This window comes from Ovis aries, chromosome 20 (assembly GCF_016772045.2).
Source record: "Ovis aries strain OAR_USU_Benz2616 breed Rambouillet chromosome 20, ARS-UI_Ramb_v3.0, whole genome shotgun sequence".
In the NCBI taxonomy this organism is placed as follows: Eukaryota; Metazoa; Chordata; class Mammalia; order Artiodactyla; family Bovidae; genus Ovis; species Ovis aries.
In genome coordinates, this window is record NC_056073.1 from 37,070,535 (window position 1) to 37,095,407 (window position 24,873).

The 24,873-nt window shown below is 43.6% G+C and overlaps 1 protein-coding gene across 6 annotated transcripts in view; it reads left to right on the forward strand.

Moving 5' to 3' along the window:
- The window catches only part of MBOAT1 (membrane bound O-acyltransferase domain containing 1), a 114,581-nt gene that overhangs the window by 84,983 nt on the left and 4,725 nt on the right, over positions 1-24,873 (forward strand). For 5 of the 6 annotated variants that reach the window (XM_060403771.1, XM_015102825.4, XM_042237316.2 and 2 more), the window contains 7 exons: positions 1,764-1,818; positions 3,740-3,923; positions 5,986-6,178; positions 11,716-11,819; positions 14,195-14,259; positions 16,178-16,310; positions 19,104-19,255. In XM_060403771.1, the coding sequence (XP_060259754.1) occupies positions 1,764-1,818; positions 3,740-3,923; positions 5,986-6,178; positions 11,716-11,819; positions 14,195-14,259; positions 16,178-16,310; positions 19,104-19,255 (886 nt within the window). The remainder of the gene's footprint in view (positions 1-1,763; positions 1,819-3,739; positions 3,924-5,985; positions 6,179-11,715; positions 11,820-14,194; positions 14,260-16,177; positions 16,311-19,103; positions 19,256-24,873) is intronic. The other variant, XM_060403770.1, reaches the window with a different exon arrangement.

Below are 24,873 nucleotides of genomic sequence, written 5' to 3' on the forward strand. Positions count from 1 at the left end.
TTTGGCTTGGAAAATTATATTATGAGATTGGCCTAAACCTATAAAAAGCTGGCAAGAGGAAGAATCTTCCGGTTGTCTAAAAACTGAACATATTCTTCACTTGGGCCCTTCCTGATAATGGCCAGAACATGTGATTATTTCCAGCGTTACTACCGGGTTCCAGGAAAGGAGGGTGGCATTTCCACGCAAGAGGAAGGTTTCAATATGGGCTTAAGAGAAGCAGGTGCGATTAGTAAGGATGTCTTCTTTGGGTTTGTAGGGCTCTAACAAATGCTTTCCGATTGCTGAAACTTCTTTATGTGTTGACAGATTGGGAAGATTTAGTCCCCACTAGCAAGGCTTCTTGTTTTTACTTAAAGCTTGAGAACTGGTTTGATTTCATTTTGACCCTGTTTATTCCCAGTTCATACTTGGTGATTAGTCATTCTCTAGAGAACCGAGTAATTTTATTCTGAGGATGGAGTCTGTCTACACTGATCAGCTATCCGGGTTTGCTCAGAACCCGGAGGTTTCCCAGGACAGGAGATATTTAGTGCCCCAGCTGGCAAAGTCGTGGGCAAAATGGAGTGAGCTGGTCAATATTTTTGTACCTGAAAACCATTTGATCGTGGTTATAGACTCATACTAGCTCCATAAGTCAATAAGCTAAAATCAATTTAATTCCTGAGATTGCTGGAGTGGGTAGCCTATGACTTCTCCAGCAGATCTCCTGACCCAGGAATCGAACCCAGGTCTCCTGCATTGCAGGCGGATTCTTTATCAACTGAACTATCAGGGAAGCCCTCCTGAGATTGCCAGAGCTGGACTATTTGATGAGATCTTAGAAAAAAGTGAGTGTAATTTTGTTTAATCAACACTGCTTCTTGTTTTCGTTTTTAATACATAGGCTTTTTGCCTAAATTTACTTTTTAAAGCGTTCTCAGTTTACCCTGTTTTTTGTTTTTAGAATATCCCTTACACACAGCAAAATGTTTGTTTGCCTTTTTTTCTTTCTTGTGTGTGGGAGGAACAAGTAAATTCCAAAAACACTCTGCCTTCTCTTAGGCATGTTTTTGAGTTGTGTTGGTGGTTGTTGACCATAATCTGTCTTAGCTAAATATACAGTTTTAAAGTTGAATTCTTTTGCTTTTAAGATGACAGTCTGGTTTCCTTGACTGTAAGTTAACATAAGCATTTTCTAGGAGGCACAAGTGCGATTTGGTTGGGAGTTCTGGCATGGGTGCGTTTTAAAAGAAGAAAAAACTCCTGATAATTCTTTGGTGTTTCCCTGCATTCAGGGTTACATTTCCTGTTTGGTTTTTTTTTTCCCCTTTGGAAGAGGAAGGTCCCCTCTTTCTTTCCCATTCCATTCCATTCTCAGCGTGTACCAGGTGTGTGTACCCAGCATAATCTGGGTGGTAGTTAGGCAAGTGCAGGCAGCGAGGCAGGCTTGTGTGTCTCATGTAGCAATGAAAACATATACAAGCGTGATAAGGAATACATGCAGTGTAGGTCCCTGTCCATACTGGTGAATTAAATAAGGGTAACCTCCGAATCCTCCCCTCTTCCTAAGAACCTATAAAGACTTTCCTTCTCACTCATGTACTTATTGGTAGCTCTTTGATCCAGGGCACTTAAAAAAAAAAAAAGGAAAACAGAGACTCTTTATGACTGGTGAAATAAAAATGAATCATTTCTTTCAAAGGAGTTTTTATCAGCCTCTTTTAGGATGTAGTGATCTACTTCACTCAAAACCTCTTATTTCCAAATGTTTCTTTTCATAGGACTAGGTCGAAGGGCTGAAGATCTTTCCAGCGAGCAACATCGACTTGCTGTAAAGTAAGTTTGACGATATATTCTTGAGCCCTTCTTGAGCCCTTTGGGCATCAGTATTCAGAGCTCTTCCTTGTTTATATGGATGTAATATTGTTTATGGAATGAAGCTACTGTTGATGGACAATCAGTAGACTGGGTTGTCTGGCTTTTATAAATGGTAAGCTCTGATAACCTTGTTCATAGGTCATTTTAAATGGATTTGGGTGTAGTTGTGGGATAGGTTCCCTCGATTAAAGGGTCGGTGGCTCTGTAATTTTCTTAGTTTCCCAGGATTCTCCTTCACTGCGGTTGTAATGTTTATTCCAGAATTATTTTTATTGGGCATGTATCTGGAGTTGGGGGGCATCCTCAAGCAACAGTCACTTATCTGTGCCCATCAGTATGATTATGCTGGCATGAGGGAAGATAGGATATAGGGTTGGAGAGAGAAAGATGGGCTGGGCAAGAGGAAGAAGGAGAAAGCTAAAGTTTGAAGGTGGATTTTGGCCAATGTTATGTGACGTAGAGAGGGGGTAGGCATCAGAGAGGAAGGGAAGCCGTATAAAGAGGAGAATAGCACTGATAAGGCTGTAAAATGGCATGTGGGGGAGGGTGGTACAGCCATGGTGGAGAGTTCCTACCAGAGAATTCAGTTCAGTCACTCAGTCGTGTCTGACTCTTTGTGGCCCCATGGACTGCAGCACACCAGGCTTCCCTGTCCATCACCAACTCCCAGAGCTTGCTCAAACTCATGTCCATCAAGACGGCGATGCCATCCAACCATCTCATCCTCTGTCATCCCCTTCTCCTCCTGCCTTCAATCTTTCCCAGCATCAGGGTCTTTTCCAATGAGTCAGTTCTTCGCATCAGGTGGCCAGAGTTTTGGAGTTTCAGCTTCAGCATCAGTCCTTCCAATGAATACCAGAAAGTAGCAAGAGATAACTGGGATGTATGAGACAGGGTCCCAGCTTCATTCCTTCATTAAGGAATTGGGACTTGAAAGCGATGGAGAAAGAACCGCCACAAGAGTCTCATGAACCAGCTTCTTTGCTGAGCATCATAGAGGTGTAAACACTGGAGGGCTAACCCGGTGAGGAATCCTTTCCCCACAATTCTGTCATTAGAAGAGCATGCCCTTTGGTACTTATTTTTGCTTTCCAATGTTACGATTTTTAATGAAACTCTACTCAACAGTAATAGCACCAGCACTTCATTTATTTTTGGTTGCGAGACATATGGGATGCTAGTTCCTGGACCAGGGATCAGACACGCACCCCCTGCATTGGAAGTGCGGAGTCTTAACCACTGGACCACCAAGGGGGTCCTGAGCCTGCCCTTTAAAATGCCATTCACACACTAGACACAGCTGGTCTCTGCAGAGTGTTCTCCTGCCACTACTCGTCTGTTGGCCGGGACGTCATGCCTGGAGGCCAAAGCGGACAGGAGACTGCTATGGCAGTAGTTTTGTGTGGCCTCTTCAAGTGGAAACCAGTTCCACCCATCGTTTGTTTTGTATTTATTTTGGCAGTTGAGAGGGAGTTTTCCCATCTCACACCATCTCGACCAAGTCACATTAGGCCTGGCTCCCACCCTGCCTGCTGTTTATTACCTTCATTTTCTCGGGTGGACAGACGGCTGAAAGAATGTTTGTTCCCCAGCCTCGAGGCTCCCTTTGTCCTGGTCTGGCCCTCCGCGTGTAGAGCTGCGGTTGGCCAGCAGAGGGCGCCATAGAGTGCCGTGCCGTCTCTGAGCCACTCACCTCCTTAACTTGCTTTAAACTACATTTCTCTCTTAGGTGGGTTTTTTAAGAAACAGAACAAAGAGCGAGCGTGTAGTATTTAACAAGCGACAGAGACAACACCTGTCTTTATAACGGGCATATTTGCAGATATGAAAGAAAAATCGAAGACTGAAGACTCTTCAACTTCTCACTTTATTTTTGCAGAGCAAAACCCTCCTTTTTGGAATATGTGAGCTACCTTCTCAACTTCATGAGCATCATAGCAGGCCCTTGTAACAATTTCAAGGACTATATAGCCTTCATTGAGGGGAGACACACACACATGAAGTTGCTGGAAGTGAACTGGAAGGAAAAAGGCTTCCACAGTCTGCCAGAACCTTCTCCCACTGTAAGTTGTTTTTTAGTGCCAAGTATTTGTCCAGAGGTCTAGGAAGTAGAGCTTTGCTGCCAGGGCTGACTGTCACTTTTAATTGTTCTAATTAAAAAGCCAAACAGTTTACCAGAAAGCTTGGCCCATAACTTTTTCCCCTGTTTAAAATATCAACATTGGTATTTATTTGCAGGAGTTCTCCATGTTGGAGCAACAGGAGTTTATTTCACAGAGAAGCTCATTGGCTAGAAATATTACAGCAATTAATCTACTTGCCAACCAGCCAGTATTTACTGCCTATGATGTACCTACAATTGTGCTAGTTAACACCTTCAAATGTGTCTTTATGAATAGAAATTCATAGACAGCCAAAGGAGACTATGTCATAAATGGTGAAGGGGGAAAGAGTGGGAACCAAAATAAATGTACTTTTTATTGCAGAGCCTTACTATGGCAAGGGAAACCAGCTTTATACTGGCATGCCTTATAGTCAGTAAGTTTCATCTTATTGACTTGTAGAGAGTTGAAAGGTGTTTTTTTGAAATAATGTTTTAATTTGAAGTGTTATAATCTCAAATTAATCAACATGAGGATAACTCATTGAACTGTGCAAATCTGCTGAATGTATCCAGATCAGATATCCTATATTTAAGGAAAATTTGTAATTAGTGGAAGGAATGAAGTAACATTAGAAAGGGAGAAATTGAGGATAATTTAAATCCTTTTTAAATGCCACTGTCAGGCAACATTAAGTATTTGAAAATTTAAATGATTGATTAAGCCTATGTTTTCTGAGTTTTGACACAGTCAGGTCCTCTGCAGTTTATGGTGAATCAGAGACCTTTATGGACAGAATCTAGGAGGGAAGTCACTGGCTGGGCGTCATCTGAGTAACCACAGGTGCTTATATGCAGGGTCTATCTCAAGAGTTCTGTGTCACATTATTTGGAAAATAATATTATCAGAGAGTTTTCATGTCACCCTCCAAGGAGACTCTTGCATTTTTGTGCACAGAGAACATGAAGCTCTGAAGTTGCATTTTAGCCAAAGACACGTGGATGTGAGGGGCTGGCGCACACTAGTGGTGAATAGTTAGAAAAGCATGATGCGCTCTACTGAGAGATGCCGGGAATCCGGCACTGTTCTCAGTCCCTTGTAAACATTCCTGTGCTGAAACCCCAAGCCACCCTGGGAGGCAGGCACTGTTACAAATGAAAGTAGTCTTTTATAAAGTTGGGGACTATAATTCTTTGGGTGTTAGCTGACATCTCCTGGCTGTCAGGGGATCTGGGCAAAATGACTCCATCCAGGGGAACTGAAAACCTCAGTACATCTCAAGCCCAGAGCAGACTGCATGGAGACCATCCAGAAAGGGTTGTAAGGCTATCTGCCCATGTCCTGGCTCAGACATGGAATCATGTGCCCAGAATCCTTCCTCACTAAGCTTCTGTGCTCCTTGCTGGCCACTCAGACCCATTCCCTTGGCTCTGCTGGCTGCAGGACTAGGCGGCCAGTGGCTCTTTCTTTCTGATGGAAGATTGCCACCCTGTAATGTTACTGATTTTGCATGTTTGGGGGCTTCCCTAATGACTCAGATGGTAAAGAATCTGTGCAACACAGGAGACCCGGGTTCGATCCCCGGGTCACAAAGATCCCCTGGAGAAGGAAATGGCAACCTACTCCAGTATTCTTGTCTGGAGAACTCCATGGACAGAGGAGCCTGGTGGGCTGTACAGTCCATGGGCTTGCAGAGTCGGACCCAACTGAGCAAGTGGTCTCTCACTTGGGTAATAATACCACCTGACCTTTGATGGTAGAATGTGCTGGTAAGAGTTTTTTTTTTTTTTTTAAGATCCATCCCTTCCTGGGGTGTCAGAGGCGAATCCTGTATCTAAATACAGCATGTATGCCCATCATCTGAAACTGTACCCTGAGGAATAATGCCCTTTGCCTCTCCTTCTAGAGACTATTACCACAGCAGCCATGGGGCAGCTTTATCCTTAGCATGCCTTTGCTGAAATTGTTTTCCACGCACCAGTGTCTTCTGAATAGTTACTTCATTCTTCTCCCCCATTTCCAGGGAGCTGTGATGCACAAACTGTGCATGACCTTGGTATCTCTCCTTTTGTTTCTGACGCTGACGAAGACCTTCCCTGTCGCCTCCCTGGTTGACGACTGGTTTGTTCATGAAGCAAACTTTCTGACCCGACTCTGCTACTTATATGTTGTCATGCAAGCCTCCAAGCCCAAGTATTACTTTGCCTGGACGTTAGGTGAGTTTGCTGGAGGGCATTGAGTGCCTGAGGAAATAATGCTACTCCTTGGAGGGCTTGCCCAGAGCAACATTTGGATCACTTAATTAAAAAAAAAAAAAGTCCAGTGTGTCATGGAAGGCGGTTGAGCCAGGGTGACTCTGTACTTTCCAGGGTAACCCTCTTCTCAATTATCTGTGATAAGGGGAAAAGAAGTCTGGCTATTGTTTAAACCCAGTGTTATTAACAGATGTCAAACCTCGGAACCTGCTGCCTCTACCCATCAAACTTGGCTATTTAGGGCAATGGAAAGTTAGGAAAAATTCCAGAGTGATCTGACTTTCTTGTAATTTTTCTGGGTTGTCTGTAATATAGGATACACACTGAATTTTACCTATACATGTGCTCATTTAGGGTGCACTTTTTAAGAAATGGCTGGTTAAGCTTTATGCCTTAGAAAGAAGCTGATTTCAAGTGATTTTATTTTAAGGTAGAAAGTTCAGCTTAATTGGGTATTATCACACTTTTCTTTTTCCCCTGTGAGGTAACTTTAGTCAGTATTAAGCTTTTATATTTTTCCCTTTAAAGAGTTTTACACCAGAAAAGTTTAAACCTTTGCTAAGGTGAGCAATAAACCTTCTATTTACATACCAAGAATGGTAAAGTATTTTGATAAGGCATGGGTAACCATAAGGAATATCTATTTTGCATTTGGAAGACTTTCAGGAGGGGAAGTTTAACACCTTAGCTGCAAGTGACTTGGGGGCCTGATGCCAGGGAACAGTGACTTGGTTTATGAAATCAAGTAGATTATTTAACTCGGTTCCTAGTAGACCATATTCCATAAGGGTGCAGCGCTTAACTGAGTTCTCTCATTTCATACTCTGAAGTTTTTAGCACCCAATTCATGTTTATAACTACTGATTTATTCATTTATCATTTTTTATTGTGGTAAAATATACATAATGTAGAATTTGCCATTTTATCCCCCTATAGTGTACAACCTAATGGCATTAAGTTCGCTCACAACAATGCAACCATCACCACCATCCATCTCCAGAACTTTCTCCATCACGTGAAACAGAAACACTGTCCTTTCAACAGAGCAGTGATCCCCCATTCCTCTTTCTTCCCTGCTCCCTGGTCCAAATGATTTTTTAAAGGTCACAGTGTTCAGAAGCAAGTGCAGTCCAGTGCAGAATTTATGCCACACTTGACCGGAGAGAGACGTAAGAGCTTTTCCAAAATTTGCTGTGTGGGAAAGTTTGTTTCCGGTCCCATTCAGTTTAACGCAAGGAGTTTTTCTTGAGTACCAGGCTCTGTGCTATGAGGAACTCGAAGGTAGGACATCTCAGCCCTCATGGTCATTGCGCTCAGTGGGGCCACAGACACATATCCCCACCAGGCAGTACATCCCCAGAGCTGTGCCAGTGACAGGATGAGCGGAGATGACGTGTTTGGACTGGTCCTCGGGCGAGGCTCCCAGAGTCTCCTTGTATCTGACTGCCTTTCCTGCAGATGCTTTCTTATTGAAGAGTCATTTCCTTAGTAGGTGGGCAGTACGCGTCCTCTGGATAGAGCGCTACTCGGAACACTGGGTGTGTTTTTCTACTGAAGTAGACTTTTCCCTTTGCTCCAACCTGGAGAGGGTGTGTGATAGAATCTCACTCCTTTCCTAACTTCTACGTCTCCGCTTTTCCTCCCTTTCTTTCCCCCTTCTCCCTCGCATTCCTGCTCCCATATTCTGTACCCCAGGGTTTATGGGCTGGCTTCTGGACTAAATCGGCTCCTGATTTAAGGAGGAAAGGTCATTCCGTGGCCTCGTAGGGAAAGTCTAACACGAGGTGGGTTGTACTGATGGGAATCTGGGCGGGGAGGCGGTTGCAGGACACAGGGGTGTCCAGCCTCACTCTGCCCTTTGTGGAGTGACCCCAGATATTTAGAGTAGAGAAATAACCCTTCCCATGGATTGCTTTCTCTGTGGACTTACCTCTTTGTCTTTTCTTCCCCACCAGCCTTTCTTCATTGTTTTTGGTAGCTGCAGTAGAAACGCTTCATTAATTTGCATGGCCTCAATTTGAAGTTTGTATTAGTTTAGATCGCATGGGCTGGTCTGAAATTAACCTTTGTATTATTTATAAGATGCAATGAATAGTGTAACAGGGAATATTTAAACTGCTTAACCGAATAATTGTTTTATCCAGCTCCTTCAGACACCATTTACATATAATTGATGTACTAATTATACACAATTATAAATTTAATCCTTAAAGCTGGCCTCTTGATGAATCTCAGCTCACTTGCGCTGTGTACGTCTAGTTCTTGTTACCGTTTCTATTGAAAGAATAGAGCTATTTTCTTTGGACTTAGCATATGAGGCTAGTGGTTTTTCTCCTACTAATTAGTACTAATTAGTGAGACTCAATTATAGCCCAGGCTGTGTTCTAAAGATCACAGATGCCCAAATAGGGGTGTCCAATGAATTTATCTTCTGTTATACGTTAGAGCCGTGTGCAGTGCAAGGGAGGCCAGTTTTGGACTGGTGAACTTAGAGATTCTAACTGCTCTAAGGCAAGAACAGTCTTGGATAAAAGGTGGCAGGATGCACTAAAGGGAGTAGGGAATTCTGACCGTGTCTAAATGCGGCAGTTCTGAGAGCCACCTCTTCTGGTTCTTACACTTATCTTTTAGATGGCTCCTAGCCAATCAGGCTGGAAGAATCAGAGTCCTAGTGTTCAGAGTCTGGCACTGTTTACCACCTGAGCAATCTTTTCTGTTTTTTTTTTTTTTTTTTTAATGTGGACCACTTTTATAGTTTTTATTGAGTTTGTTACAGTACCACATCTGTTTTATCTTTTGGTTTTTTGACCTGAAGGCATGTGGGATCTTGGCTACCCCCCCAGGGACTCCAACCTGCATTGGAAGGCAAAGTCTTAACCACTGGCCCACCAGGGAAGACCTGCACACCTGGCGGGACTGAGTGACCTTAATGTTAACATCACTAAGCTTTAGATCTCTTACTAGCAAGATAGGGGTGGCAGTAATAATAATGATGGTGGCAGCTAACCATTCTTGACAGTTGACTTGGGCCAGGCCCTATATTATGCACTCTGCTGCTACTAAGTCGCTTCAGTCGTGTCCGACTCTGTGTGACCCCATAGACAGCAGCCCACCAGGCTCCCCCGTCCCTGGGATTCTCCAGGCAAGAACACTGGAGTGGGTTGCCATTTCCTTCTCCAGTGCATGAAAGTGAAAAGTGAAAGTGAAGTCACTCAGTTGTGTCCGACTCTTAGCGACCCCATGGACCGTAGCCTACCAGGCTCCTCCATCCATGGGATTTTCCAGGCAAGAGTACTGGAGTGGGGTGCCATTGCCTTCTCCGATTATGCACTCTACATATATTCAATTTGGTTTAATCCTTTAAGCATCCCTTTAAAATAGGTACTGTTACGACATCCACTCATGAGAACAGGTTCCTAGAAGTTAGACAGCTCTCCCAAGGCCATGAATGGACCCCATTCCCAAGTGGAGAAAGGAACCCAGGAGATCACCATTCCATGCCAATGGTAGTGTTAACCACCATCTTCACACCACTGTGAGCAGTAGATGAGAAATGTCTGTGGAATGCTTTACAGAATCCTGGGAAAATATTTAAGGACCAAAAAAAAAAAAAATTGTTATTCTTCTGTGTTTTAGATCTGAGGCTGGAGATGGGACAGGGCATGCCTGGATTGCTGTGCTGGTCCCAGCACCATCAGCCCGGCCCTCAAGGGCGTGTCCTCTCCTGGTTTTGTTTAATTCTGTCCTTCGCCATCTGTGCCCACACAGTGTAAATTCTTGGTCTCTAGCTGCTGCACCCTGGCTGTGTCCTCCTCCTTTTCCACTGAGTTTCCCTCCAGTCGGCATGGGAGAAAGAGATCTCAGGACTCATTTCTTTCCTCCCTTCTCTGAAAGAAACCCGATCATTTTACAGTAAAGCTAAGCATAAGATAAGCAGTTTTAAGGCATCAACAGTGCCAAAAGGAAAGCAGGCAAACTTTGAGGGGGTGGTTTTTCTTCCCACTAGCCCTTCAGAAGTCTAGCATGAGCTGGACCTCAACTCTAGAAACAGAATGAACAGAGCTATGGGAAGGGTTTCTCTGAGATCTCCCCCAGATGTCAGGCTCTACAACTTCATTAGTTTGATTTTTTTATGTTTATAGCAGCTTTACTCATAACTACCAAAAGTTGGAAGCAAGCATCAAGTAAGTACATTTGCTGCTTATTTATTTATTTGTCCTCTGTAGATTGCTTTATTAAGTTAAGTTTGCTTCTTTGTTTGCAAAGATTTAGGGGTTTTGGTGAGGGGATGTTTGTTTTTAATTAGGAAAAGATGAATTCTATGGAATGTCATCTCTGTATCTGTTAATATGACCATATTTTTCCTTTTAATCTGTTAAAAAGCTCATTTGATTATTTTTAAGGAAATATTTTAACAGTGAACTTGAAAGAAAATAATCTTGGCCATCGTAATACAAGCGTGTTGATTTCATTGGGTCTCTGAGTGTAAAAAATATTAAGGAACTGATTAGAAATGAAATACAGCAGGGGGATGGTTTCACAGAGTTCAGTGAAGTGAAATAAAGGTGGACACAGGAGCTTTTAGACTGACTTTGTCGGTAGGGTGAATTTGGTCATTGTGTCCACGTGTGGGCTCTTTGGCGGGCTTCCCAGGTGGCACTAGTGGTAAAGAACCTGCCTACCAATGCAGGAGATATGAGAGATGTGGGTTTGATCCCTGGGTCGGGAAGATCCCCTGGAGGAGGGGCAGTGGCAGCCCACTCCAGTATTCTTGCCTGGAGAATCCCACGGACAGGGGATCCTGGTGAGCTACAGTCCAAGGGGTCGCAGAGAGTCGTACACTGACTGAAGCGACTTAGCATATATGCATGTGGCCTCTATGGCAGCTGCCTCCAAATTCACAGCTCTGGTACTGTTCTTTTTCGTAAGTTCTAAATGGTTCTAACTGTATCTTGGCCGTCCCAACCGATAGCCCTACTGACACGTCATGCTTAACATGTCCAGAACGAGCTTCAGTTTCTCCTTCAGAGCTGATTCTCTTCCAGATGCGATGCTATCAGCCTGTACCCTGCCATCGTTAATGACAGCTCTTGGATGGAGGTCCTTCTGTCTTCTGAGCTTATATGTAAATATTTCCACCTTTTTTCCTTTCCCCCCTTATATCTAGTTGGTCTCTAAATCTTCCTATTTCTCTGTTTTGTTTCTCCATCTCTCTTTTTCTCATTCTGCACGTTCTGTGAGCATCTTCCTTCTTAGTTAGCAGGTGCTCATGAAATGCTAGTGAATGAATAAAAATGAATAAAAGTTGACGCCACCCAAGTGCCAAAACTCTGACTCTTAGTGGTACCTGGAGATCCTGTAAATATACTTTGGTTTCTTTCTCAAGGAAACTGCAGCCATCTCTCTTCCTCTTAAAGCTAGACAGACATTTAGTTATCTTTGAAAGCAGCAATGTGACTTTTGTCCCACATCCTAATGTGTTGTTTTGAAAACCATAGCTGATGCAGTGAACAATGCAGCTGGCTTTGGGTTCAGCGGAGTGGATAAGAATGGAAATTTCTCTTGGGATCTGCTTTCTAACCTAAACATCTGGAAAATTGAGGTGAGTGTATCATGCTTGTGAATGACACTGCCGTTGTGAATAAAGCAAGTGGTGTGCTGTGAGTGTGGTATACATGGGAGGTCCTCGTTAGTGTCCAAGAAAAAGCCACTGTCAGGGAATGCTGGCTCCAGCAGTCTCTGAAACATTCTGTATCTCAGAACTTTTTTTCTTATATATATATATTTCTTTTTTTTTAAGATGCCTACTTTCTTGGCAGTATTAATGGTTCTAGTAGTAATAATGATACACAGAAAGCCTGCCAAAGAGCCAGGAAAATCTTTTGGTTGTTTACACTCCTGGTGTACCAACTAGAAAGTACAGATGTCATTTTCTCTTGGTGACATTCTCCTTTCTGCAAAGATACAGACTAGCAGTTGTATTGCCAGTGTTTTCTGTGGTTCCTTTCGGAACGATGCATCTGCTTTTAAGAATTGCAACAGTGCACAGCTTTTAGGCCTCTAGAATTAGAGTGGTGTTTTCTCTTTCGCTGGCTTTGTTCTTGGACCACAGTTCACGGTATTATCATTTCCGTCTCTGGAGGTGATCTCTGTGGGGCCACCTCCTTCTTGATCTCCTCCATGTTGTTATCCGTCAGAGCTGAAAGTAACGCCGAGCCTCTGGCCCTTTTCCTCCTTGCAGCCGGAGGGCACGATTCTCAGTGTACAGAAGTGCTGGTTCTCCAGCCAAGAGACTCATGGTTGCTGTTGGCTATGCCACTGGAGAGGCAAGGCAGAAAGAGGAGGTCCGTGTAGGGCAGGAAGCCTGGGAGGTGGAGACTGACCCCCTGCTGCCCACATTTGGTGGGTTTCCCCACCCACAGGGAGGCCCAGGGGACAGCCTCTATCTTCTTGACACTTGGGGCTTCTCTTCATTTGAATGGACACGATCCAGCCTCCAGAACAACCCCTCTCTTTTGTTTTTCTATCTAGATGATGTCAGAGACTTTCCTCCCTTTTCCCACTGAAATTCTTCTCATCCTCAAAACTGTCAGATCTCGGCTGGCTACTTTGGCATGCTGAGGGTAAATGGGCCTTCAGAGTGGGTCCCCTGGACCTCCGGCTGCCCACCAACCCCTCCACTGTGCCCCGAAGACAGAGACCTCTCACTGTGGGCAGGTGTTCTGGGTGATGCTGAGTTGTATTTATTATGAAAGAACACCAGGAGGAGAAAGTTTGTATTTCCAGTGAAGCTGATATACAGCCAGGAGCTAAGGAGAACCACCAAGGAAGTCTGATTTAATTTAGGCACTCTTGGATCTGTGAGGATAGCGTTTTTTTAGCCATGGAAGATGGCTAAATGGATAAATAAAACTCCTTAGGACAGCGGTCCCCAGCCTTTTTGGCACCAGGGACCAGTTTCGTAGAAGACGATTTTTTCCCGGACCAGGGGTGGGGAATGGTTTTAGGGTGATTCAAGCTCGTTACATCTATTGTGCACTTCATATCTATTGTTATTATATCAGCTCCACCTCAGATCATCTGGTATTAGATCCTGGAGGTTGGAGACCCCTGCCTTAGGGTGTTGAAACTAAAAGTTCATAGTACAGAAATCTGTCCATCATTGATGCATTCTCCCTCTTCTTCCACTCCTTCCAAACATATTATATTAGGCCAACGTGTGGCCTAAGATTTTCTTATGGTTGAAACAGAAAACAGGGACATCTACATTTTCCAACTTCATTAGGAATTCTAGTTCTTAAATGTTTGCTACGTGCTTTCTACAACCAGCCTTTATTAATTTTTTTTTAATTAGAAAACCCAGTTGATGACTTATTTTGGAATCTTTCTGCATGGTTGATCTACCTGCATCATGCTGGCGGGGTGATATTTTGTTTTCTTCTCTGTATTGTGACTCCTTCATGTGTGAAATCTCCTTACTATTCTAGATACAATTGGAAGCATTGAACCTGTGTAGCTACTTGCAGAGTAACTGTACCAGACTGACCTAGTTTATAGCTGGCCCCAGAGTGAAACGACGGCAATTGAATTCAAGGTGTCTCCGGAAGGGCTCTAAAGTCACAGGATGAAGCTTTTCCTGTGGCAAATCCCATTTTAGAGGGTTTAGTTTTAAAATTCAGATGACTTGGGTTTTGTGTTTAACCAGAATGGAAGAAAAACCCACAAAACATTCTTTTGGTCATCCTATAATTTGAAAATAGATTTTGAGAGAAATTGCGAGCCAAGTTTTAGTTGCAAAGGAAATTTTGTGAAGCCCGTAAAGTCTGACTGTGTACACTGGAGCAGCTGAGCTTCCCCTGAGTCAGTCATCACCGTGGAAATAGTACATCTAGTCTACCGCCAGGGAAATTCTGGGGAGGACTTTCCGTTTCTGGGGATATTTAAAGCTAATGATAGGTGTTATTTTCTCCTTTCTAGACTGCCACAAGTTTCAAAATGTACGTAGAAAACTGGAATATTCAGACAGCTACTTGGCTAAAGCGGTAAGGAAAACAAAAACGACCTTGTTACTCATGGCGCTGGGATATGTTTAGATGGGCAGCATTAGATGAACAGCCGTAGTCTGCTGGGTCATGTCAGCTGGCACTTTGGTTTGGTATTAACATCTATGCTGTGTCAATGAAAAAGCAGGAATAATTTGAGAAGCTCACAATGTAGTATATTTATTTCACTGTACCAAATACTTGCTAATGCCATTCCTGTGTACCAGCAATTCTCACAGCAATCCCATGAAGTGTTGGTACTTATTATCTCCATTTTGCAAATGAGGAAAGTGAGGCACAGGGGGTGTGTAACTTGCCCAAAGTCACACAGCTAAGGAGTAATAAATATGAGTCCAGTGCAGCTCCAGAGCCAGACTCTTAACCCCTGTGATGTGCTACTGCTTATCTAGAGGACAGCCTATTGCTCAGGTGTCAAGGAGGGTCAGTGTCAATATCACGTCACGGAAGACTGCTATTTAGCATTGAAAACTTTATGGTACCCCCCACATGTTGATGCTTTTTAACTTTGTATTTTTGGTATTTCTCTGTCCTTTTGTTTTTCTACACATTCCAAAATTAGAAATATTACTTCTTATGGAACTAATGACATGCTATCCTCGAAGCAGCAGACTCTGGCTCATGAATATTCCTATTACATGAGTGCAGAGAGAGTATAAAAATATTAAATTGTCAGTTCTACTGTTTTTGATAAGTAGCATTTTTCATCTTGTTAAAACACTGGGGTCAAAGAAGAGACAAAGCATAACAGTTCTGCCAAAGTACACTCATGCAATTAATCTGAACATGCACGTTTTGAAAATTTGCCCTTAAATTATTGCTATTAATTTTGTGAATCAGTTTAGCATAAACCTCTATTTCTGTGTATTGAATGACCCCAGTGTATTGAGAATCCTATGGTCTCCACTAGGAGCTTGTTCTATATAAATATTTTTTATGTGAACATAAATATTAAAAATGAAATATTTTTAAAAAATCATTTTAGAAAATGGAATATTTCATTCATTCAAGAAGGTACAGAGAGGTAAGAAACAAACACCCACGCAAAGTACCTCTCATTTCAAGAAGAAATATTTCACATGGAATTCCACCCTTGTTTCTTTCCTCAAATACATTCCCTTTCTTCCCATAAAGAGACAGCCGTGATCCTTAGTTTGGTTTTAACTTGGTTACTTTTGACTGTTGGGATTTATTTTTCATCTGGGCTGTCTCATTTAGGAAGCCATGTAGTTGTTCCCCAGGGTACCACTGTCAATCTGTAGACTGGATTTGGGAGGAAGTTTTAATAAACAACCAAGAAGCCAGAGATCTCCAGGGTACCGACTGGCAGTTCCTGGAGTCTCATAACGCCCTCACTCTTTAAGGCAAATCCATGGATTGGAATCCTGTGGACACTGAGAACTGAAGAGGCCCTGTAACTGGTGTGTTGATTTTGTGCTGGAGTCATGCCCAGGAGAGATGAGAAGGCTGCAGTGGTTTTGTTTTTGCTTTTTTTAAGGTGGCATTGGGGCCAGTGTGGAAAGTAAATGAATTCCACTAAATGAGGACCCTTATCTGGTTCTAAATGTTTTAGAGCCAAGGGCACTTTTCCAATCTGGAAGATCCCCTAGAGAAGGAAATGGCAACCAGTATTCTTTCCTGGGAAATCCCATGGATAAAGGAGCTTGGCGGGCTATCATCCTTGGGAGTCACAAGAGAGTCGGACGTGACTCTTAGTGTTTAAGAAAACGAGAGTTCAAGGCTGCTTGGGCTACACTGTAAGTCCCTGATGAGGGTTAGGCAGGCGTGCCCTCAATGGATCATCAGGTGATTCTGCATGACTGGATCCAAAAAGATGCAGGTGTCGGTAAAAATCCCTGACATGTTTGACCTGTGGCTCGTTGTACCTTCCTGTCTTCAGTGTGTGCTACGAGCGGGTTCCCTGGTACCCCACCGTGCTGACCTTCATCCTGTCTGCCTTATGGCATGGTGTCTACCCTGGGTACTACTTCACCTTCTTAACTGGAATCCTTGTCACTCTAGCAGCCAGAACGGTAAGCTCCCTTTGGTTATTCCTTAGTAATCAGATGCCTGTATGTGTGTTGTCTTTTAGGGCCCAGCAGGTTGGGGACCATGGTGGGAGTGATGTTTCTAGAAATCAACAGAAGTCTTCCCATTAGAGAAATATTTCAGTATATAGAAACTTATGGTCATAAAATGGTTAACTATTTCATTTTCATATTACTTATAGGGAGTGTTTACAAAGCAAAAGGACTTTTAGGAACAATGTTTAGTACCTTAAGAGATGAAAATATTTTTAATCATTAAAGGCTACTAATTACAGGTGACTATTGTTATTCATCCATGGAGATTCCATAAAACTTCATTTTGCTTATACTATACATAATGTCTCTCTTCATAATCCTACACCTAAAAATAATTTGATCTTTGAGCAGTTGTAAAAATTGCAGCCACAGGAACTGTTCTCTTAAAGATATCTCTAACGTCTCATGTTTGATCCAATTAAATTAAGTTTGTGTAAAATCCTTTGTGACTTTTATAAATTTAGTTCTCTAGGTTTTAGGAGTAGGCTTCAGTTTGTCCTAGACTGTTCCTGTGATTTGCTGGCTGCAGAGCAAGAATAATGACAGAATTTTTAAAAAAAAAGTCCTCAGCAATGAGGTGAACATGTACCAAAGTAATTAGAAGCCAGTGTATTCTAACTGTCAGATACAGAGCTTTGAATTTTATTTCATTTCAGTACTTGATAGTGATTCAGGTGCCAGGAGCTTTTAATGAGATTTGTTGAGCTGGTATTTTAGATGTGGGTTTAGGAGCCCCAACAAAGCTATTCACTGTTTTATTTTTAAAAAAATATGTTTATTGAGTGCCTCCTACATGCCAAGTGCTGTGATGGATACTGGAGGGAAAAATGGAGAACAGAAGGGATGTGGTCCCTACTCCTGGTCTACTGCTGGGAATAGAGACAACATCTAGTGTAAACGGGAAACATCTCGTATAAATGGATAACATCTTCCTGTTTGTTCAGTGGAGAAAGCGGGTAGAGTAGGATTTCTTTCGCATTTCTTTTAGCTGTTGACTCATTCTTGAATTCATCTGTTCGATTAATATTTTAGGAGACCTTTTATATGTTAGTAGGTGCTGGGCTACTACAGTGAACAAAATTCTTCACCCATGGGGTTTTTATTAGGTTGGCCAAAAAGTTCTCTCGAGTTTCTCCTTAAGCACTTGTAGAAAAATTTGTATGCAACTTTTTAGCTGACCCAATATTTTATTTATATAAATGTTTGTTGTGTGAACAAGATGGATAATTGATTATTCTGATTAGCACAGTTTAAAGTTTCATAGCAACCCAGTTCAGTATTGTTGCCTGGGAAATCCCAAGGACAGAGGAGCCTGGCTCGGCTATAGTCCATGGGGGTCGCAGAAGAGTTGGAAATGACTTAGTGACTAAACAAGAACAATAACAGTATATATTGTACATACTTGTGCAGTGAAAGCAAGCATTTTCTTTTTTCCCATTCATATACCAACTTGGGTCATAAAACTAAAAAACAGATGGAAAGACAAAGGCTAGAATTTTGTTAATACATTCAGAGTATTATTTCTTAAAATGTCTTTCATTCAGTTGATCTTAATTGGTATAAAAACATTGATTTATTAGGTTGGGCCAAAAATTTGTTCGAGGTTTTCTGTAACATCTTTTGGAAAAGCCCAAATGAACTTTTGGGCCAACCCAGTATATAAAGCCTGTTGGGTGACCTTGGAATGTTTTCCACAAAGAGTCGGATAAGAGATGGAGAGAGGGTTGATAGAACAGTGTTTCCATTCCCCTCCCACCGCCCCCACCCCCCGAAGGGAGAATGAACTCAAACAGTTATGAAATGCCCAGGAAGTTACGTAATAAAATCTCTCACGTGCTTCTCAGTACTGCCCATGGATGGCCCTCCAGCCTCCGTCTAGAGGACCTTAGAGCCAAGAAGAGTCCTTACCCCGCTAGGCAGCCCTGGGATGGCTTTCCTGCTTTGGGGCTGACCTGCCTTTAAACCAGCCATTGTTTCAACTCTGTCTTTGGTTCTGGCATCTGGAAATCGGGTGTCTTTCTGGAACCAACTCTGTGTCCAAAGACCTACAAATCTTTTGACACCCACCATTTTTCATCTCAAAGAGTTCTGTTTCCTTGTCTCTAAAATGGGCATAATGATGCTTACATGATAGGCTCGTGGGGAGAGTCAGAGATGATACCCATAAAAATCTTGCACAGGCTTGGCATACTGTAAGCACTCAATAAATGGTAGCTCTCATTATTACACTATTATATTTCACCATTATTCAAAGGAAATAAGACACAGTGCAGAGACTTTTCTACAAGGATATACATCACAGAATTGTTTACAGAGTTTCCCATAATTAAACTTGTGTCAGATTAATATTTACTGACATAGAAAAAAGTTCACGTTATGTTGCTAAGTGAAAAAACAGGCTAACCATCTAGTGGTGCCATTGGAAATGTAAATATGAATATGTATGAATAGAAAGGAGACTTGAAAGGGTTCTTCAACAATGCTTTTCTGGGAAACGTTAAAAAAAATCTGACTCTGCTTAGTTGTTCTTTAAACATTTTTCTACAGTGAATGGATGTGTACTTTTTAAAAATAACAAAACTAGAATGGTATTTTTGGTTGAAAATAGAACTCAGATGGTTGGTAGTTTTTATCTCCTGTGTTCCTGAAGTATATACTACATGCATGCATGGAATAAAAGTTTTTATTTTTTGCACCCCACCCCACCCCCCACCCCCACCCCACGACTTCCTTGGCAAGCAGGTGAGGAAAAACTACAGACATTACTTCCTTTCTTCAAAAGCCCTCAAGGTTGTTTATGACATAGTCACCTGGGCTGTCACTCAGCTGGCCGTCTCTTACACGGTGGCCCCCTTCGTTATGTTGGCCGTGGAACCCACCATCAGCTTATACAAGTAAGTGTCGCTTGTTCACGATTGCTCTGTAGAAAACTTGTCTGGTAACCTCTGTGTTTGACTTAGGAGCTGGTAAGCTGAATCAGCCAGTACTGACAGTTTCCATGTGCGGTTTCGATGGAAAAATGCCTAGAGAAAGCTTTAGGAGGAAGTGTCTGTCCTGGAGATGCCAACAGACAAACAGTAACACAGGTGGGGCAGAGTGGCCCTTGAGCCATTCCTGATGTAAGTAAGGGATGCTTATGGTAGCGAATTCCGAAGGCATGTGTCTGGATTACAAGCTCAGAGGGTGAGTTCACTGCCCTTATCTGTTTCTCCTGGGGTTAGGCTCTTTTGGAGGCCGTGGGGCACCCCAGGAGGGACAGAAGCAGGCAGCAGCTGGATTCACCCCACGGACGAGGCCTTTAGGGAAAGGATGTCAGGCCCTTGTATTCAGACACCAGCCTTCCTGCTGAACTGCAAACCTCTTGATTACTTTTATTGTTTCACTCCTCTGTTGAATTAGCCATATTTTTCTACTCTCAGAGAAATGGTTATGTGACCTCTGGCAAGTTATTAACCTCTTCTACCTGTGTTTTCTCAACTGTAAAATGAAGGTAAGAATAGAATTCATCACCTTTGTCAGGACTGAATGAGGCAGACGTGCAAGGGCTCAGCCCAGTGTCTGAGGTTGTAGTCTGTACTTGATAAATAGTGACTTGCGTCATTTACTGATCTGCAGGGACTTTTGTAGGTTAAGTTTGGGCCATAGCTACGGTCAGAAAAGTGGCTTGGAAATAGACATGCAAACGTGCCTTATGGTACATCAGAGACTGGACACACTGGTTAGGACTGACCAAAGATACTCTCACTGCTCAGTACAGGCATCAGGGTTTCCAGGTTGAAGTCTGTTTCTGTAATTCCAGTTAGGTCGTAGGAGTTATGTCCAGATGGAAGTTGAACTGGTTTATATAAAGATTTTTCTAGACAAGGGATGCAGGAATAGTGGGAAAAGAATTATAATCTTCGGCCAAAAAACCCTCAGTTCAGCTGCTACAGAAGTAGGAGCCATGAGCCGTCCCATCTGCACTAGGCTCCCTCTTTCCAGAGGCACCCACCCCCGAAGCCTGCACCACCTTGGTTTTCCCTCCGATGCCCCCTCCCTCCGAGCAGCCCCACTTGCTCACTGTTCTATTTTTCTTCCCCTTATTTAGTGCTTCCCTGGTGGGCGTCCATCTGCTGTGTGGGAGATCTGGGTTTGATCCCTGGGTTGGGAAGATCCCCTGGAGAAGGCAATGGCAACCCACTCCAGTACTCTTGCCTGGAGAATCCCATGGATGGAGGAGCCTGGTGGGCTACAGTCCATGGGGTTGCAAAGAGTTGGACACGACCAAGTGACTTCACTTTCACTTTATCTAAGTGCCCTCCAGCCAGCATTTGCCCTTTATTATCTTGTATATTTTAACACTCTCTGAAGCAGCCTTTAAGCCCAGTCCAGCTATCCTCCTGAGCTGTCCAAGTTTTGGGCTTGGGTGCTAATTGTTAGCGCTCAGGTTACAAAAAGTCTCATAGGTTTTGAGGTGTCTGCTTCTAACTGGTAACCCTGGGTCCTTTTCCCCCATTTCTTTGGAGAGAAGAAAGAGGAGAGAGCTGCTAGTGAGGAGATGACCTTTTATAAAGAAGTGGAACTGTGAAATAAACAAGGAATTATGTTAAACAGGTTTTTTTTTTTTTTAAAACAGGCGTTGAGACACATTGATTTGCATTCCTAAGTCAGATGGCTGGGGCTGAGGGTTCCCCCAGTGTTTGGAAAATCTAAGTCACTATGCAGATAAAGAAACAGGAACTGGGGAGAGGCGAAACATACCCACCCCAGCCCTGGCACATGATGTTGCTAGATGCAATATTTTTTTCCAGGAATATGTGTGTCATATTATAGCAGAAGTGCCTGTATTCAACTCGATATCATTTAATCAATCCCTGGGTCGGAAAGATGCTCTGGAGAAGGGCATGGCAACTCACTTCAGTATTTTTGCCTGGAGAACCCCATGGACCAAAGAGCCTGGCAGGCTGCAGTCCATAGGGTTGCACAGACACAACTGAAGCGACTTGGCACAGCACGGCATGCTAGGCACTGCTCTAGACACTGGGACTGGGAGGGTGAACGAAAGAGCTCATTCCTGCTTCCCTGGAGGAGACAGCTTGATAGAAGTGATAGGAAATAACTGACAGATTTATAAATACCCACCAAGATCAGACCCTTGAATGAATGGTCCAAAGATTTTGCACCATGTCCCATGTACAAGGTGCATGTAACAAGAATCTGACTCTTGAGAGAAAGCATTGAGCTTTCTTTCCTGGAGGCTGCACCATGGGAGTGTGAAGCAGGTATAGAGTGTGGGGGGGGTGGGTGCTGAGGGGGCGGCTGGAGCACTGCGGGTTGTGCGGCAAACCCTGGGAGCAGCACAGAGAAGCTCCATTGTAACAGGAAGAAGCCCTGAGAAACATGTGTGGGAAGAGTGTAGAACCAATCCGAGGTAGAGCAGTGAGCCGAGGAGAGAATGGTAGGTATCACTATCCCTGTTATTTATGGCCATGGAGGCTCAGAGAGGGTGAGTAATTTAACAGATGTCACACAGCAAAACCCAAGTGTCACTTGCAAAGTTTTTTTGTTTTAAACAGCAAGAGGAGTGCAGTCACTAAAAGTTTCTGTAGGAGAAAATACTTTGGAAGAATGTTATCACTTGGGAGTCACACACAAGTGGTGATTTGTTTGTGATCACATGCATTTAACCAACTAAGCATGCTGAATTCTATATGTAGGCAGGAGCTTTAGGGAAAGAAATCATTCAGTCCAGATCACTCTCGGGAGATTTCCATTGCTTTTTAAAAACAACCTACTTTACTTAAAACGCACACAAACCTTTGTTTAGAGTGAAATTGACATTTCTGTCACTTTTGTCACTTTCAAGTAATTCAGCCTAAGTGGTACGTTGTTTTCCTCTATGCTTATGTATACCATTTGAATTCCCTACCTAGGTCAGCTCTGTCCAGTAGAAGTTTCTACAGTGACTGAAATGCCATCCAGTAGGTTGGCCACCAGCACATGTGGCCACCGAGCTTTTGAAGTGTGTGTAGTGTGACTGAGAAACAGTTTTCAACTTAAAATTCAAATTAATTAAAATCAGATTAACAGCTGCATAGCTGTTACCAATGGCTATTATAGATTGCCTCTCAAAAGTGTTTTCAGAATCTTTTTAAAACCATTCTTTTTCAGAAACTGGTAGGAGACTCTCTGGCAGAAGAAATGAATGGAGATGGGTCTGGCCAGATCTGTTCCTCTCTAGGGGGTAATCTCAGGAAGTGGAGATGATTGGCAGTCGTATGCAAATCCGTTTCTCAGGATACCCTTCCTTGATTGACTTTTAAGTGTCAGACGGGCTTTTTCTTCTGTCTCGTCACTTTTCAATCTGTAGTGACTAAGAATCCTGCTTTAGTCTGATTTTTTCCCTTGTAGTTGTAAGTGAGCCCCAAGTGAACATTTGACTGTATTATGAAAGAACTTGTGTTTCCACGAACATGGCAGAGTAGAAGGATCTGAGCTCACTTCCCCCCAGGAAATCACCACTAAGTGCGGAACAGCCATCGACCGAACAGACTGGAATCTACCCCAAATGATATATTCAAAGAAGCCACACGAGACGGTAGGAGGGGTGTTTTCACAGTCAAGTCCTATGTCCACCAGGTGGGCAGCTCATAGGCTGGAAAATAATTACATCACAGAGGTTCCCTCACAAGATCGAGCGCTGAGCCCACATCACGCTCCCCAGCGTGAAGGTCCAGCCCTGCGAGGAGGGACCCCAGAGCATTTGGCCTTGAAGGTCAGTGGGGACCGAGTACAGGACTGGAGCTCCACGGGACTGGGGGAGACAGAGTCCACTCTGGGAGGGCACAGACAAGGTTTTGTGCACCCTGGGAGCCAGCCCAGAGTAGTAAACTCCACAGGAGCTGGGACTGGACCTCCTGTGGGTCCTAGAGGCTCTCCTGTGGCGACAGGGGTTGGCTGTGGCTCACGGGGCCGGGGCAAGGGTAAGGACAGTGGCAGCAGAAGCCCCCAGAGAATGCTGACCTCTCCCAGAGGTCGACATTTTGGCTTCAAGGCCTGGCTCTAACCGACGACCCACAGCTCCAGTGCTGGAATGCCTCAGACAGAACAATCAGCAGGCTACGAACACCGCCCCACCCATCAGCAGCCAGACTGAGGTCACCTTGTCCTTACGTTAGTCTAGCAGTTGTCCGACTCTTTGCAAGTCCACCGACTGTAGCCCGCCAAGGTTATAGGCTCCTCTGTCCATGGGATTCTCCAGGCAAGAATACTGGAGTGGGTTGCCATTCCCTTCTCCAGGGGATCTTCACAACTCAGGGATGGAACCCCAGTCTCCTGAACTGCAGGCAGATTCTTTACCGTCTGAGCCACCAGGAAAGTCTCAGCCACACAGCCACCTCTAAACACACCCCTTGACACAATCCTAACCAATGCCAGACCACTTTACCTGCCTCCTGAGAAACCTGTATGCAGGTCAAGAAGCAACAGTTAGAACCAAACATGGAACAATGGACTGGTTCCCAACTGGAAAGGAGCATGTCAAGACTGTATACTGTTACCCTGCTTATTTAACTTATATGCAGAGTACATCATGCGAAATACCAGGCTGGATGAACCACAAGCTGGAATCTAGATTGCTGGGAGAAATATCAATAACCTCAGATATGCAGATGACACCACCCTTATGGCAGAAAGTGAAGAGGAGCTAAAAAGCCTCTTGATGAAAGTGAAAGAGGAGAGTGAAAAAGCTGGCTTAAAACTCAACATTCAAAAAAACGAAGATCATGGCATCTGGTCCCATTACTGCATGGAAAATAGATGGGGAAACAGTGACAGACTTTATTTCTTAGGCTCCAAAATCACTGCAGATGGTGACTGCAGCGATGAAATTAGAAGATACTTGCTCTTTGGAAGAAAAGCTATGACCAACCTAGACACCATATTAAAAAGCAGAGACATCACTTTGCCAACAAAGGTCCATGTAGTCAAAGCTATGGTTTTTCCTGTGGTCATGTATGGATGTGAAAGTTGGACTATAAAGAAAACTGAGCACTGAAGAACAGATGCTTTTGAACTGTGGTGTTGGAGAAGACTCTTGAGAGTCCCTTGGACTGCAAGTCCATCCTAGAGGAAATCAGTCCTGAATATTCACTGGAAGGACTGATGTTGAAGCTGAAGCTCCAATACTTTGGCCACCTGATGCGAAGAACTGACTCATTGGGAAAGACCCTGATGCTGGGAAAGATTGAAGGCAGGAAGAGAAGGGGACAGAGGATGCCATCCAGTGATGAGTTGAATGGTCTCACTGACTCGATGGACATGAGTTTGAGCAAGCCCTGGGAGTTGGTGATGGACACGGAAGCCTGGCGTGCTGCAGTCTATGGGGTCGCAAAGAGTCGAACGTTAACTGAACTGACAAGATCCTGACCCCCTGAATGACAAGACCCAGCTCCACCCACAAGGAAACCTGCACAAACCTCAGGACCAACATCAGCCACTAGAGGGCAGACATGAGAAGCGAAGCTGTGATCCT